General features: G+C 47.1%; 1 protein-coding gene across 1 annotated transcript in view; it reads right to left on the bottom strand.

Annotated features, from left to right (window-relative positions):
* Nucleotides 1-9,486, bottom strand: part of PAX8 (paired box 8) — a 38,543-nt gene extending 29,057 nt beyond the window's left edge. The window contains exons 1-3 of the mRNA XM_055108369.2: nucleotides 9,437-9,486; nucleotides 5,960-6,063; nucleotides 1,455-1,818 (exon numbers count right to left, since the gene is read on the bottom strand). Of these exons, the coding sequence (XP_054964344.1) occupies nucleotides 1,455-1,818; nucleotides 5,960-6,063; nucleotides 9,437-9,486 (518 nt within the window). The remainder of the gene's footprint in view (nucleotides 1-1,454; nucleotides 1,819-5,959; nucleotides 6,064-9,436) is intronic.
* Between the last annotated feature and the right edge of the window lie 3,114 nt (nucleotides 9,487-12,600).

The following is a 12,600-nucleotide window of genomic DNA, read 5'->3' as shown; positions in this document are numbered from 1 at the left end:
CCTCCCAAAGTGCTGGGATTACAGGCATCAGCCACCATGCCCAGCCAATGACTGACTATTTTCTTTGGCCACCTAGAAAGCTAGCCGAGGTCACTGGACCCTCTGCTCTGTCTTGCTGGTTCACCTTTGCTCCCTGCCCTGTCCAAGCCTGAGGCATATCCCTCACCCCCCTGGTCACTGGTTTTCTATCAGGTTTTAGCAGGTTCAAGTTGAAGCTTCTCCTCATGGACTCTGGAATCCTGACCTTGCTTGGATCCCCAGCCAGGTCCAACTTGTTAAGCTGAGCCTCCTCTTCTGGGGCCTCCACCCTTCCCCTCCCTCTATCCTCCAACTAGTTGCTTTGGCAGATCAATGGCCTGTGTCAGCATATCCTCCTCTTCTTGTTGTAGAAACTCTCTGCTCTCATCTGCATGAAAAAGAATCTAGCTCTTTAAAACTCCATTCATCTGTTACTTCCATCCAGGACTCATCTCTTCTGGGACACCACAACCCATCACAGGAATCCCCTCTCCCTAGCCCAGCAAAGGATCATGCCTTTCCCTAACTACTTCAGGAGGGGAGCCAGGGCTCTTCACGGTTCAAAGAACAGTCCAGGTCCCTTTGCCTTGTCCAACCAGGGCTCCTCCTAAATCCACCTAAGGGTCAGAGCAGGGGGACAGGCACACGTACACAGAGCTGACTGGAAGCCGTGGCACAGAGGCATTTTTAATGGAAGTGGCTTTGCAGACTGGAATCTGTGACTGCGTCAGCTCAGAAGCAGGCCTTTGCTGCTCCTGGTCTCTTCTGAATCTTTGGGTCAGTGGTTCTTAACCCTGGCTGCAGAGAATTAGAGTCACTTGCTGGGGGCGGATGGGCTGGGGAGTTATATGCCAAAACTTGCGCCTATTTCCCTAAAGTTCTGATTTAATTGGTCTGCCCTGGGGCATAAACAGTATTGCTATTTAAAAATCAGGCTTCCCCTGGTGACTGTAATGTGCTACCAGGGCTGTGAAGCACTGATCTGGGGTCTTGGGGAATTATGGTTTGAGAAGCACAAACTCAGATATCACTCTTTTAGGGGTTAGACCTTGGGAGCTCATCTGTGTGTCCCCTCCCTAGTGGCCCAATTTCCCTAGGTCTCGGTAGGAGGAGGAACTTGGGGGAAGATTCTCTTGCCTTAGCAGGAGAGAAGCCTATAGCTAATGAGACATGGAGCAAAAGAGAAGAAGGGAGAGGGAGAAACTAAAAGAAGGATAAATGGACAAAGAAAGAAGGAAGGGCAAGAAAACAGTAGAAAAATAGTGGCTGGGTAGAGGCCCAGAAGGACAACCATAACTGTTCAGGTCTCAGGACCAAAGCTGGACATTGGGAGCAAATCCCCATTCCCTGGGAGGGGAATTCTCCAGCTGCCCTGAGATCAGCTGGAGAAGTCAAGCCCTGCGGGGAAGGCGGCCTGCGGTGAATTTCGTGCTTACCTGCCAAGGATCTTGCTGACGCAGCCATGGCTGACGCGGAGCTGGCGAGAGATGTCGCAGGGCCTTACACCCTGGTGGGCCAGGTCTACAATGCGCTGGCGGACCACTTCCGGCAGGGGTCTACCATTCACAAAGGCCCCTCCCAGCTGGTTCAGCCCTCCATGGCCTAAGGAGACAATATTCCCAGGGACAGCTGTCAGGGTCAGGTAGGAGTTTGGGTGGGGATTAGCTATGAGTGCAGGTGCTGGTGTGTGTGTGTGTGTTTGACTGTGACCATGAAATCCCACGGCCAGGCCCTGTGGGCCCCTCTGCACCCCTTCCCCAGTTCTCACTCCCAGGATGCTGGCACAAATGGTATGTGATGCTCATCCCCCACGATGGGATGGTGTCACAGGAGCACCTTGGGCTTGGGGACTCTTCAGGCAGACTCGGCCCTTCACTCCATATCACAATCCCCTATTTTCTTCCCTCCCTCTGAAAAGTGTGTAAGGAGTTGAGGATGTAGGGTCTTCCCATGCCAATACTGAGCCGTTTGACCTTGGGGAAAACCCCTTCTCTTCCGAGAGTCTCTTTTCCTTTTGTAAAATGACGGCACAGGTGATTTTCACCTTTCTCCTTCTCCTCATGGAACCAGATTTTAAAACACTACCTCATTGAGAAAAACAAATACAAAAGAATAAAAGCAGAAACTCTCTGGTAGAGCTTGGGCAGAGAAGGCCTGAGCTCTGTCTGTGGACTTCTGGCCTGAATGACCCCCAGGGTTCCCTCTTTCTCTAACAGGCCAGAGCAGCAGGGACCTGGTGCAGGGTCCTCACAGGCATAGATAGCACTGGGTTCCAGGACTGACACAGGGGCTACAGGCCACTGTGGGAATCTATCCACGTCATGGATATGTGTACACATTCCCTTAGCTGCTTTCCTGACTTGGCCTCTGCTCTCTGGCCCCAGCCTGTGTTTCATTCTGAGCCCATCTATCCAGTCAAATCCATTTGTATTGAGTGCCAACTATGTGCCACGCACTGCACAGGTCCCTGATGATGCCAAGGTGAATAAGGCAGACATGATCCCTATTCTTCCCTCATGGGGTTTATTACAGTGAGGTCCTAGACCAGCAAACAGCCAGTTAACATATTTTGTGACCACTTTTGGGACTGGTGACATGCAGAGAGTTATGGGAACCACTGGAGGGGAACTTGACTTGGCTCAAGGAAACACAGAAGGGTTCCTGAGGAGGTCTAAGCTGAGACTGAAGATAAACAGGTACTAGCCAAGCGAGGGAGAGAGGGGAGAAAACTGTTCCAGGCAGTGGGAACAGAATGTGCAAAGACTCAGAGGCAAGAGGATACTTGTCTGTTAGATTTTCCAACATATTCAACTCTATAGTACCTAGAGCCATACTGGGCTAATTTCAGGGCCGAGATTTCCATTTTTCTCATGAGGAGACTGGGGCTCAGAGAGTTTTAGTGCTCTGATTTATATGACTTGTCTAACTCAGCTTATATGAGGAGGAGCTGAGATCCATCCAGAATTTAAGGCTCAGATCAGGGCTGCTCCTTGAGGGGAGCCCTGTTCTGGGCCTAGAGCTATGCCTGGATGCTTGTCATTGGCTCTGCTGTTTTGTGCTGAACATGCCATGGTCTTTTTCACACCAAGGGCAGGATTTGGTGATATGACTGGGAAGGTAGAGCCCTGCAGTGTGGGAGTCAGGGAGCAGGCAGGTGAGAAGGAAGAGCCAACCCCAGCCTTCTGTGTGAACCAGTTAAAGACTGTTTATGGCCGAGGGTGGGAAGTGCCTTTGCTGGGCACACAGTGCCCATTATCACCCACTGACTTAGCACATTCAGAACTGCCTTGCAATGTCTCCTCAGGGGCCCAAGCTGTCTTCAGCAGAACACTCAATTTCCTTTTAATAAAGGGGGTGGGGGCCAGGTGCAGTGGCTGACATCTGTAATCCCAGCACTTTGGGAGGCTGAGTCGGGTGGATCACCTGAGGTCAGGAGTTCGAGACCAGCCTGACCAACATGGTGAAACCCCATCTCAACTAAAAGTACAAAAAAAAAAAAAAAACTAGCTGGGCGTGGTGGCACATGCCTGTAATCCCAGCTACTCGGGAGGCTGAGGCAGGAGAATTGCTTGAACCTGGGAGGTGGAGGTTGTGATGATCCCAGATCGCATCATTGCACTCCAGCCTGGGCAACAAGAGCGAAATTCCGTCAAAAAAAAAAAAAAAAAAGGGAGGTGGGGGTGCTCTAAGCCTCTGCCCTGGGCAGTAAGTCAGGAGGAAAAGCCCTCTGGCCAAACACCCAGCAAGAAGGATGCAATGACCCATCTTCCTGGTGGAGACAACGGGTGAGCTTGGGCACAGCTTCCACCTATGCCTGTCCAGGCAAGTCTTCCTAGTGACTGCTTCTCCACTAGGGCTGGAAGAGTGCTTGGAGGGCCTTCAGGAGAGCCCAGATGGTGGGCAGAGGGGCCTTTGCCCAGTCCTAAGCCCATTCCTCTGGTCCTCACTGGCCAGAGTGCCATTTGTGAATTGCTGTAGCCATTTGCCCTCACTGCATCATTGTTGCCTTCCGGCTCTTTTGGGTCCAGGCACTGAACACAAGGGGGCGCCAGACAGCCACCCAAACACAGACAAGACCTTCAGCAGTCCAGCTTTGTCCTCATTTTCCAGAAGTTTCCGGGCCGTATCCACCCAAACCTCGGTGTTTAGGCTGGGACCTCTATATCTGAAAGCAAGGTTTCTTAGAGGTGGAGGTTCTTCACCTCTACAAATGTGAAGCAGGTTTTAAAAAAAATGCCATTTTGGGGTGGCATGAATTGGGTATTGTGCCTTTAAAAAAAAAACAAAAACGACGCTGTAAGTTGGGTGGGCCATTGCTCTTAATTATTATGAGGGACCGACTCGCATCCTTAGAAACCCAAACCCTCAGGAAGCCACCTGAGAGGTTATTTACCGTTATCAGCAAGCATTGTAGTGCTGGGAAAGATGCATTCACATTTCTGGCCCCTAAACGGTGAATTCTCTGGTGCTTATTTTATTTGACTGTCTTCTGAATGACTTTGTGTTACTGTGGAAAGAGTCTTGGGCCCGATCCCTTCTTTGACACTGCCTGTTTTAGTCTTATCATTTGAGAAAGTGGGTTTTTTTTTCAACCTTAGTGTTTTTATCTATCGAATGGAGCTTAACAAAACTTATGCCTGCTGCTGACTTAAACCCCTATAAGAAGATAGCGGGGCTGGGCGCGGTGGCTCACGCCTGTAATCCCAGCACTTTGGGAGGCCGAGGTGGGTGGATCACGAGGTCAGGAGATCAAGACCATCCTGGCTAACACGGTGAAACCCCATCTCTACTAAAAATACAAAAAATTAGCCGGGCATGGTGGCAGACGCCTGTAGTCCCAGCTACTCAGGAGGCTGAGGCAGGAGAATGGCATGAACCCGCAAGGCAGAGCTTGCAGTGAGCCAAGATCACACCACTGCACTCCAGCCTGGGTGACAGAGCAAGACTCCATCTCAAAAAAAAAAAAAAAAAAAAAAGAAGATAGGGGGACCAGGATGGAGAAGTGTTTATTTAGATAAACAAATCTTGCTATAAATGTAACGTTTTTCTAATTTGTAATATTCCCATGGTTGAATGTTATGACCCAATCTTGGGAGTAGGACTAGGACTAGGGAGTGTTTTCTCAAACTTCAGTGTGCATCAGAATCACTCGGCAGTGAGGGTTATTAAAATACAGAGTACTGAGCACAATGCCCTAAGTTTCTGAATCAGCAGGTCTGGGATTGAACTAAGAATTTATGTTTCTAAGAAGTTTCCACATGGTGATAATGCTGCTAGGCCAGGGTCACACTTTGAAAACCACTGGTTTAGGCCAGGTGATGGCTGGTAAATTAAGCGTAAGAGAATAACTCTTCATACTCCTCCAGCATTCTTCTAACAATAATAATGATTGTTTGTATATTATGGTTTTCATTTCTTTTCAACTCAAGACATTGACCAAGTGCCTATCATGACTCAGGTACAAAGCACTGGGAATACAACCTTGAACAAGACAAGAATCCTGGCCTTCAAGGAACTTCGAACCTTTTGGGGGATATAAGACACATTAGGAATCACCATGTTAATGGTGATCTTTCTTGAAGGATATAAGTCCAGGTGCTTGGGGAGACCCGTAAGTGGTTAGAGGGAAGCTGCAAGGAAGAGTATCTAGGAGGTAACTAGGTGAAGAATTTTCTTCAGGGGGAAAAAAATCCATGCATAAAGTCTTGGTGCCTTCAAGAAATTGAAAGACATTTAGTGTGGCTGTAGGACAGGCAAGAAAGAGAATTTGGAAAGAGCCTGCTGGCTGCAGATGGAGATGGCCCCTATGGTTTGAAGTTTTAAGCTGAGTCTCTGCAATGGAAAGACTTTTGTCTTTCCTGTGTCCGGTGTGGGGGAGTGGACTCTTCTGGGTGAGTCACCACCAAATGCCCAGAGGTGGGTGCAGACTTCCTTCCTGCACAGGGGTTGGGGGGACGATTGGCGCCCACTGTGCTGACCACCTCTTCATGCAGCTGCAGGTGGGGTGGGCTTTGAGGCCGGAAGCCAAAAATGAGTAGGAGCCTCCTGGTTGGGCGGGAAGTGGGGTGAGGGGGGAAGGTGTGACCCAGGAAGAGGTTTGAAGCCTCATAAGCAAAGACTCTTTGTATGTCTGGAGGATTGTGAGTGGGGAGGCGGGGTGGGTATGGGGGAGGAAGACAAGACCGCCTGGCCGGATGCAAGCAGGTTCCTGAGTGAAAGGTACTCAGACGGGAAATGCAAGCTTTCCTGGGGTCAGAGAGGACTTATCGTACAGTAAAGGGATTGGAGCTCAGCAAAGGTCTAGGTGAAGCTTGCTGTCCAGAAACATATCCTTTTGAAAAGTGACCATTTAGGGAGGTCTTAGGACTTTGTTGGTAATTTCTTCATCCTTTATAGAGCTCTGAGTAGTTGGGATGGCAGAAAGAAAACAGAGACACTTATTGACCAAAATTCTTGTTATATGCGCCAATATCCAAACCCTTAAGATGTGGAAATCCTTTCTCCATGTTCCTATAGTCCTTTGCACAAATTCCTATCATAGCACTGACTGCATTGAACAGTAACTTTCTCTATTTGAGTTTCTTTATGAGTTACTCAAAGGCAGGGCCCTGTCTTTGTCTACTGTAATTAGTGTTTTCTTATATACAAGTGGTAGAAAAATGGTTTACATTGGTTATGATTGTTGCATGGATTCCCATGATTCTGCACGGTGGGACCCCCAAATCCCACGCTTCAGTACTTTCCTCTTTATCCTTTTGCTTTATCTTTTGCAGCTCTGCCCAGTCCTAAAGTGGCAATGGCTCAATGTGTTGTTCTGCAAAAATTTCCATTTAACTATCTGGGGCTTTTTGCTTTAGTCCCATAGAGTGTCAAGGTGATAGTTGAGCCTTGGCAGGGCTATAGTGAGAGGTGCAGTGGCCTCTTTGGGTGCCTTTCAAATCATGCCAGGCCTATACGCCTTCCACAAAGGAAAGGCCTTGTCCATGCGAATCAGTCCCTGGCATTCTCAGCTTGGTGTTGTTGCCTTCCCCAGCTGCTCACTTGCAGGTCTGTGATCTCCATGTGCCACCTCCCAGCTAATCCTCTTGGCTTGGTGCCTTTCTGGAGTAAAGACCAGGGTCTGTGCCTCCAACTGCTCCTGAAGAAAGTGTCCCAGGGCCATGGAATCCCAGTGTCCAAAGTCTGCACACTGGATCATGCCGGCACACATGAGGTTATGGGTTACCTGGACACATGAGACCCTTGGACTGGGTAAAAGAGGCTGGCATGCTGGAAAGCAGCATCCTGCATCTGCTGTTACCCCCAACTTGCTGCATGACCCTTGGTTACCTCTGTGCCTTACACTTGTCTTCCTAAGGGAAACTGGAGCCGAAAGACAGCAGCTAGGCAGAGCTGCGGCTTGTGTTTCTCATTGATCTCTTGCCCTTCTACCTGTGCTGGAATCCTACTCCGTCAATTATCCTCCCATTTAAAAACATTACTTACCTCTTCTTTTATACCAGGTCCTTCCCCTAAACTTACAGATGGAATTAAATTAATCTATGTTGCCTCTCCAGCCCCTGACCTCAAAATACATTAAACAAAAAAAATTCTTCCCTTGACCATGATACTCTTCTTTCCTATTGTTTTCAACTAAATTTCTCAAAAAGCAGCTATACTTGCAGCCCATTCCTCCCTTCACATTCAGTGCTCAGCCTGCTCTGTGCCTCCTGCTTAGCATGTGTTTGGTGATGAGTGGCCATGGATGGACAGTGAGTGGTTGGAGGGTGCCATGTTCTCCCTCTTGAAGAGATTTTAGTGACAATCCCATCTCCTGATTCCTTATACCTTCAGTCTAGGCTTTTTGCTTTGCTTTAATGGGGTTCTCTTCCCTTATATGCTCCATGACATATGTTTTCTCCCTTCAGGCTTCTCTTAGTTCTCAGTGTTTCTCTCCCCCTTCAAGGCCATCCTTGGTGATCCTACACACCCTTATTGTCATACCTACTACCCATCTCATGATGGCATCATGGGCATCCCAGGTAACCCAAGTCAGGTCCTTCCCCCAACTTTTGTTTTCAATTTCTATTGGAGATTTCCTCTTAGGTGATAAGGGGGCTCCTCCTCTAGTGTTGTCTTGGTTGGTAACAATACCAGCTGTCATGCAAGCTCAGGGCCTGCCCCTTCCACTCAGCCTCCTGCCACCTGCCACCACACTCTCTGCACCGCACTGTCATCGGTCTTCTGCACGACCTTGGAAGTAACAGTGTGTCCCCAGCCTTGGGGCACTTGCACATGCTGTTCCCTCCTCCTGGAGCTCTTGTCTCCCTGTCTTATCTAGTTAACTCCTGCTCATCCTTTATATTTCAGCACTGAGTCACTTCCTCGGTGGCTTTGCTTTATCCTGCAGAGTAGGTTCAGGCTTCTGTTTGGGTGTTCTAATAACATGCTTTACCTTTCTTGAATGGCTGTCATAGAAAGGTAGCATCAAATATAACTGCTGTTTGGAATCTGGTTGAAAATGAGGGGAAGAAAATGTCTCATAGTCAAGGGAGGAATTTTGGGGGGACTGGGGAGGTATCATAGATAAATTTAATTGCATCTTTAGGTCCAAATTTTAATTTTACATTTTTTGCATAACTATATATGTATGAATCATAACTGTCTTCTATCACCAGATAGAAAGCTCCATGAGGGCAAGACTTCTTTCGTTTTGATCATTATTAAATTATATTAGGTGTTCAGTAAACATGTCACATGAATCAACTAATAGCCTTTATCTTTTTCCATTCTCTGCATATGGAATACTCACAAGACCACGTTTTACCTCCTAAATATTTACCTAACCAATACCTTCCTGTCTGTCCCCAGCATTCAAATATTCCTGCATTCATTTATCCATTCTACATGTATTTTATATGCCTACCATGTAGCAAACATTTTAATAGAACTGATTACATAGAATTGATTTCTACCTTCATGGAGCTTTCAGACTAGGGATAGGTAGGCTGAAGATGGGTATATATTTAAAAAGTAAATACAGAAATAAATGTATAATTACTACTTGGAATAAGTGCTAAGAAGAACACAACAGGGTGCGGTGTTAAAAAATAATGGGGTGGGGGTGCAAGAGAAAATGAGCTCAAGCTGATTAGGAAGATGTCTCTACATGACATGTAACCTGAGTGGAAGGTGAGTAGGAGTTAACTACTCACCTGGACTCATTGGTCTCCACATCCAACCTTGCTCAAGGGAACCTTTGCTACCCAGCTCGGGAGCAACACATCTAAATCCTAGTCTGGCCATATCACTCCCATATTTAAGAATCCTTGCAAGGCATGGCATCATTTTCTTCATGGCAAAGTCCAAGCTACTAAATCTTGTAGACAATGCCTACCACTACCTGACCCTGACTTAGTGTTCAAGCCTCATTTCTTACCTGTCTGAGCCTTGAACCTGATGCCCTAACAGCACAGAATTGCTTGCCATTCTTTCGCTGCATCTGAATCCTCTCCTGGGTCCTTGACTGTGTCCTCCGTGCCTGGAGTGCCCGTCCTCACCTTCTCTCGATTGATTTCCATTCATGCCTTAGGAGTTGGTTCAGGAAGCTCCCTCCTACAGAAAGTCTTCCCTGGCTTTCCCTGCCTGCTCTCTTTGGTCCTTTCTTTTAAATAAGCCAGGACATAATCTCATTAAGCAGAATATAAGTGCCTGTTGGTTATTGAAAGGAAAGAACAAAGGAAAGAAGGGAAGAAGGAAGGAAGGAAGGGAAGGAGGAAGGAAGGAAGGACAGAAAGAAGGAAGGAAGGAAAAAAAGAAGGAAGGAGGGACAGAGGAATAGAGGGAAGGAGGGAGGGAAGGAGAGAGGCAGATCTACAAGTCTAGTGAAGCCCACACCTTCTTTGCCTTAAACAGAATTCTGTTTTCCACGGACACATATACTCATAGAAATGAGTTATTTAAAGAAGACGGTCCAGATTCCACAGTCCAAAAAAAAAAAGAGGTTTGCCCTGCTTCTGAAGGAGTCAGGATATGAATGCAGAGGTCTTCCTGTTGGCTCACATATCAGACCTTCAACGTCAACATTAAATGCGTGAGTGCTTGCCAGGCTCACACTGTTGAGAGCAGCTTTATGGTTGAATGTGGCAGTGTGTTCTGCAGGAGTCTTCTGTGAGATTAGTGCTACTCTTGCCCTTTTACACCACTAAGGAAACTGTCACTGACTCTAGTCTTTGGAGTCTGAGCCAAGAAGTCTTTTTCTTCTAACCTGGGCCATAGAGACTCTATGGAGAATGATGGGAGGTGATCTACACAGACTCCTCCCTCACTGGGTTGGTAGCTCTGTTGGGAAGATGTTAACATCCATCAAGGGAAAAAACCACGAGAGACAGCTCAAGCTAGGGAGGCAGAGGGTTAGCAGCAAATGCTACCCCTCCTGAGAACTCAGACATTCCAGACTCAGAGACCCCATGAGAAGTTTCTGACTCAGGACTGTGTAGGCAGTGCTGCATGCATATGCTTGCCAGGGATCAATCAGTAAAAAAAATAAATAAATAAAAAGAAAAAAGAAAAAAGTTCTCCAGTTCTCGTTGTCAAGGAGCTCAGTACTGTGTTCAAGGCCAAGGACATGATCAATCCAGTCTTAAAATCTGGTTTCCTCAGATCTCTTCTGGTATCAGCCAGGGCTTGGTCAGAGGACAGAAACCTTCCTAGGTATTTCAACAAAGGGGCTTTAATATGGGGAATTGTTGTCTGGTGTTGGAGGGCTGTAAGAGCACAAAGGAAACACTGAAATAGCCCAGAGATAGTAGCTACAGGAAGCAACCACTGCTCCTCAGGCTGGAGGAAGCAAAGGGAAGAAACTGGAGTTATCAGAACTACATGCTTAGAGGAAGAGCCTGTGGAGCTGGGGATTGGATCTCCAAAGGGCTGGCTCATCCCAGCTATTGCTGGGGGCATGTGAGGCTGGCTCTGGGAGAGCTGAGAGCTGGAATCTGATTCAACTACTGCTGCTGAGGTATTGGCTGACAAGAGCCACATACAACAACAAGAAGAAAGTCCTTCCACTATCCTTTAAACTTCTACTACTTGCCAGGTGGCCCATTTATCAGTCCCTCATATATTCTATTATTCTATATATAGATACATATTCCATATATGGAATATATATATGTGTGTATATATATGTGTGTGTGTGTGTGTATATATATATATAGAATAACACCCAAACTGACAGGTAGCTTTCAAATCTGTCCTCTTGCCCTGATGAGTGGGTGAGGTTCATGTATTCATTTATTTCCATTCCTTAAAGCTATATGGAGGAGAGAGTCAGAAACCCCTGCTTCACCTCTGACTAACTTATTACTTTGGCATGAATTTCTGTCACTTCTTTCTGTCTTTCCTTCTAAGTGTGCCAAGTGATCTAAATAACATGGTGCAGGTGCAGCACCTGACACAGGACCTGGGCTTCAGTAGACCGTCCACAAATGTTAGCCATTACCCTCACCACTGAGACCCACCATTTCCATACCAGGCACTGTTCCAGGTTCTGGGGACATAGGGGGATGAAGAAAGATGGGTCTCTGCCCTCTTGGAGGTTATGGTTTTATGGGAAGATTCTTTTTGTAATGATTTCAAGTTAATTAACTCATTTATTAGCAAATGGCAAAGCCCCTATCTGCCCCTCTTCTTGCCTGGATTGATTTCTCTTCTCTTTCTTCTAAAATCCTTAGTAATGATAAAAGGGCAGGGTTCTGGGATGCCTGGAGGGGTAGGAAATAATCCCAGCTCCTTCTTTCCCCTTCTAGTGCCCATGACTAGGCTGTAACCGATTGACTCCTAGCTTGTTATTGTTGCTGTGTGCTGGTCTTTGGGGCTCTGTTTCCCTGGTGGGGTGTCTATGCTCTTTAATGCATCCCAGGAGGATCCTAAGATGTGAGGCCATGAGGACCAACTCCAGCTCCTTGTCTACTACACTCTGAGGCTCAGGCAGATATAAGAGGGTCTTCCAATAGAATGTGATATTTGGCTTCCTTAGATGCTTCTGCCTTAGATCAGCCCAGAGGGTGGCTGTGGTGGAAGGCTTAGCATTATTATTTCATCCCCAATAGTGAGAGGGAGCTGGGGAGGGACAGGGGAGGGAGATAGAGGATGGATAAAGAGGTTTCCCTTGGATTAGACTCTGTCTGGGAGAGAATCAAACTAGGCTCGTATTTCACCAATGCTGGACCTAAAAGAAGAGGAAGTGGGGGAAGGAGGGAGGAAGAGCTGTCTTTAGTACCCAGCCCCTCTTCCCCATTAGTCGATGCCTAAGAATAATAGTTATAGCCAGTATTATGGGAGGTGCTTATTTTTGGGCCAAGCTGAGTATTTTAAATGCATCTTTTCAATTAATTCTTATAATAACCCTTTGAAAAATGAAGTACATTATCATTTTATAGATGAGAAGATGAGGAACAGATTCGGCATGTAACAGGTTCAAGGCTCCACCTTTACAAAGTGGCATTACTGAGACTCAAGCTGAGAGCTCTCAGATGCCATAGTGAATGCTGTGCACTGCTTACTTTTGCCCACCCACCTCCGGCACCACCCCTGGCAGCAGCA

Source organism: Pan paniscus, chromosome 12 (assembly GCF_029289425.2).
Source record: "Pan paniscus chromosome 12, NHGRI_mPanPan1-v2.0_pri, whole genome shotgun sequence".
Taxonomy (NCBI): Eukaryota; Metazoa; Chordata; class Mammalia; order Primates; family Hominidae; genus Pan; species Pan paniscus.
This window is presented reverse-complemented; position numbering and strand designations above follow the sequence as displayed.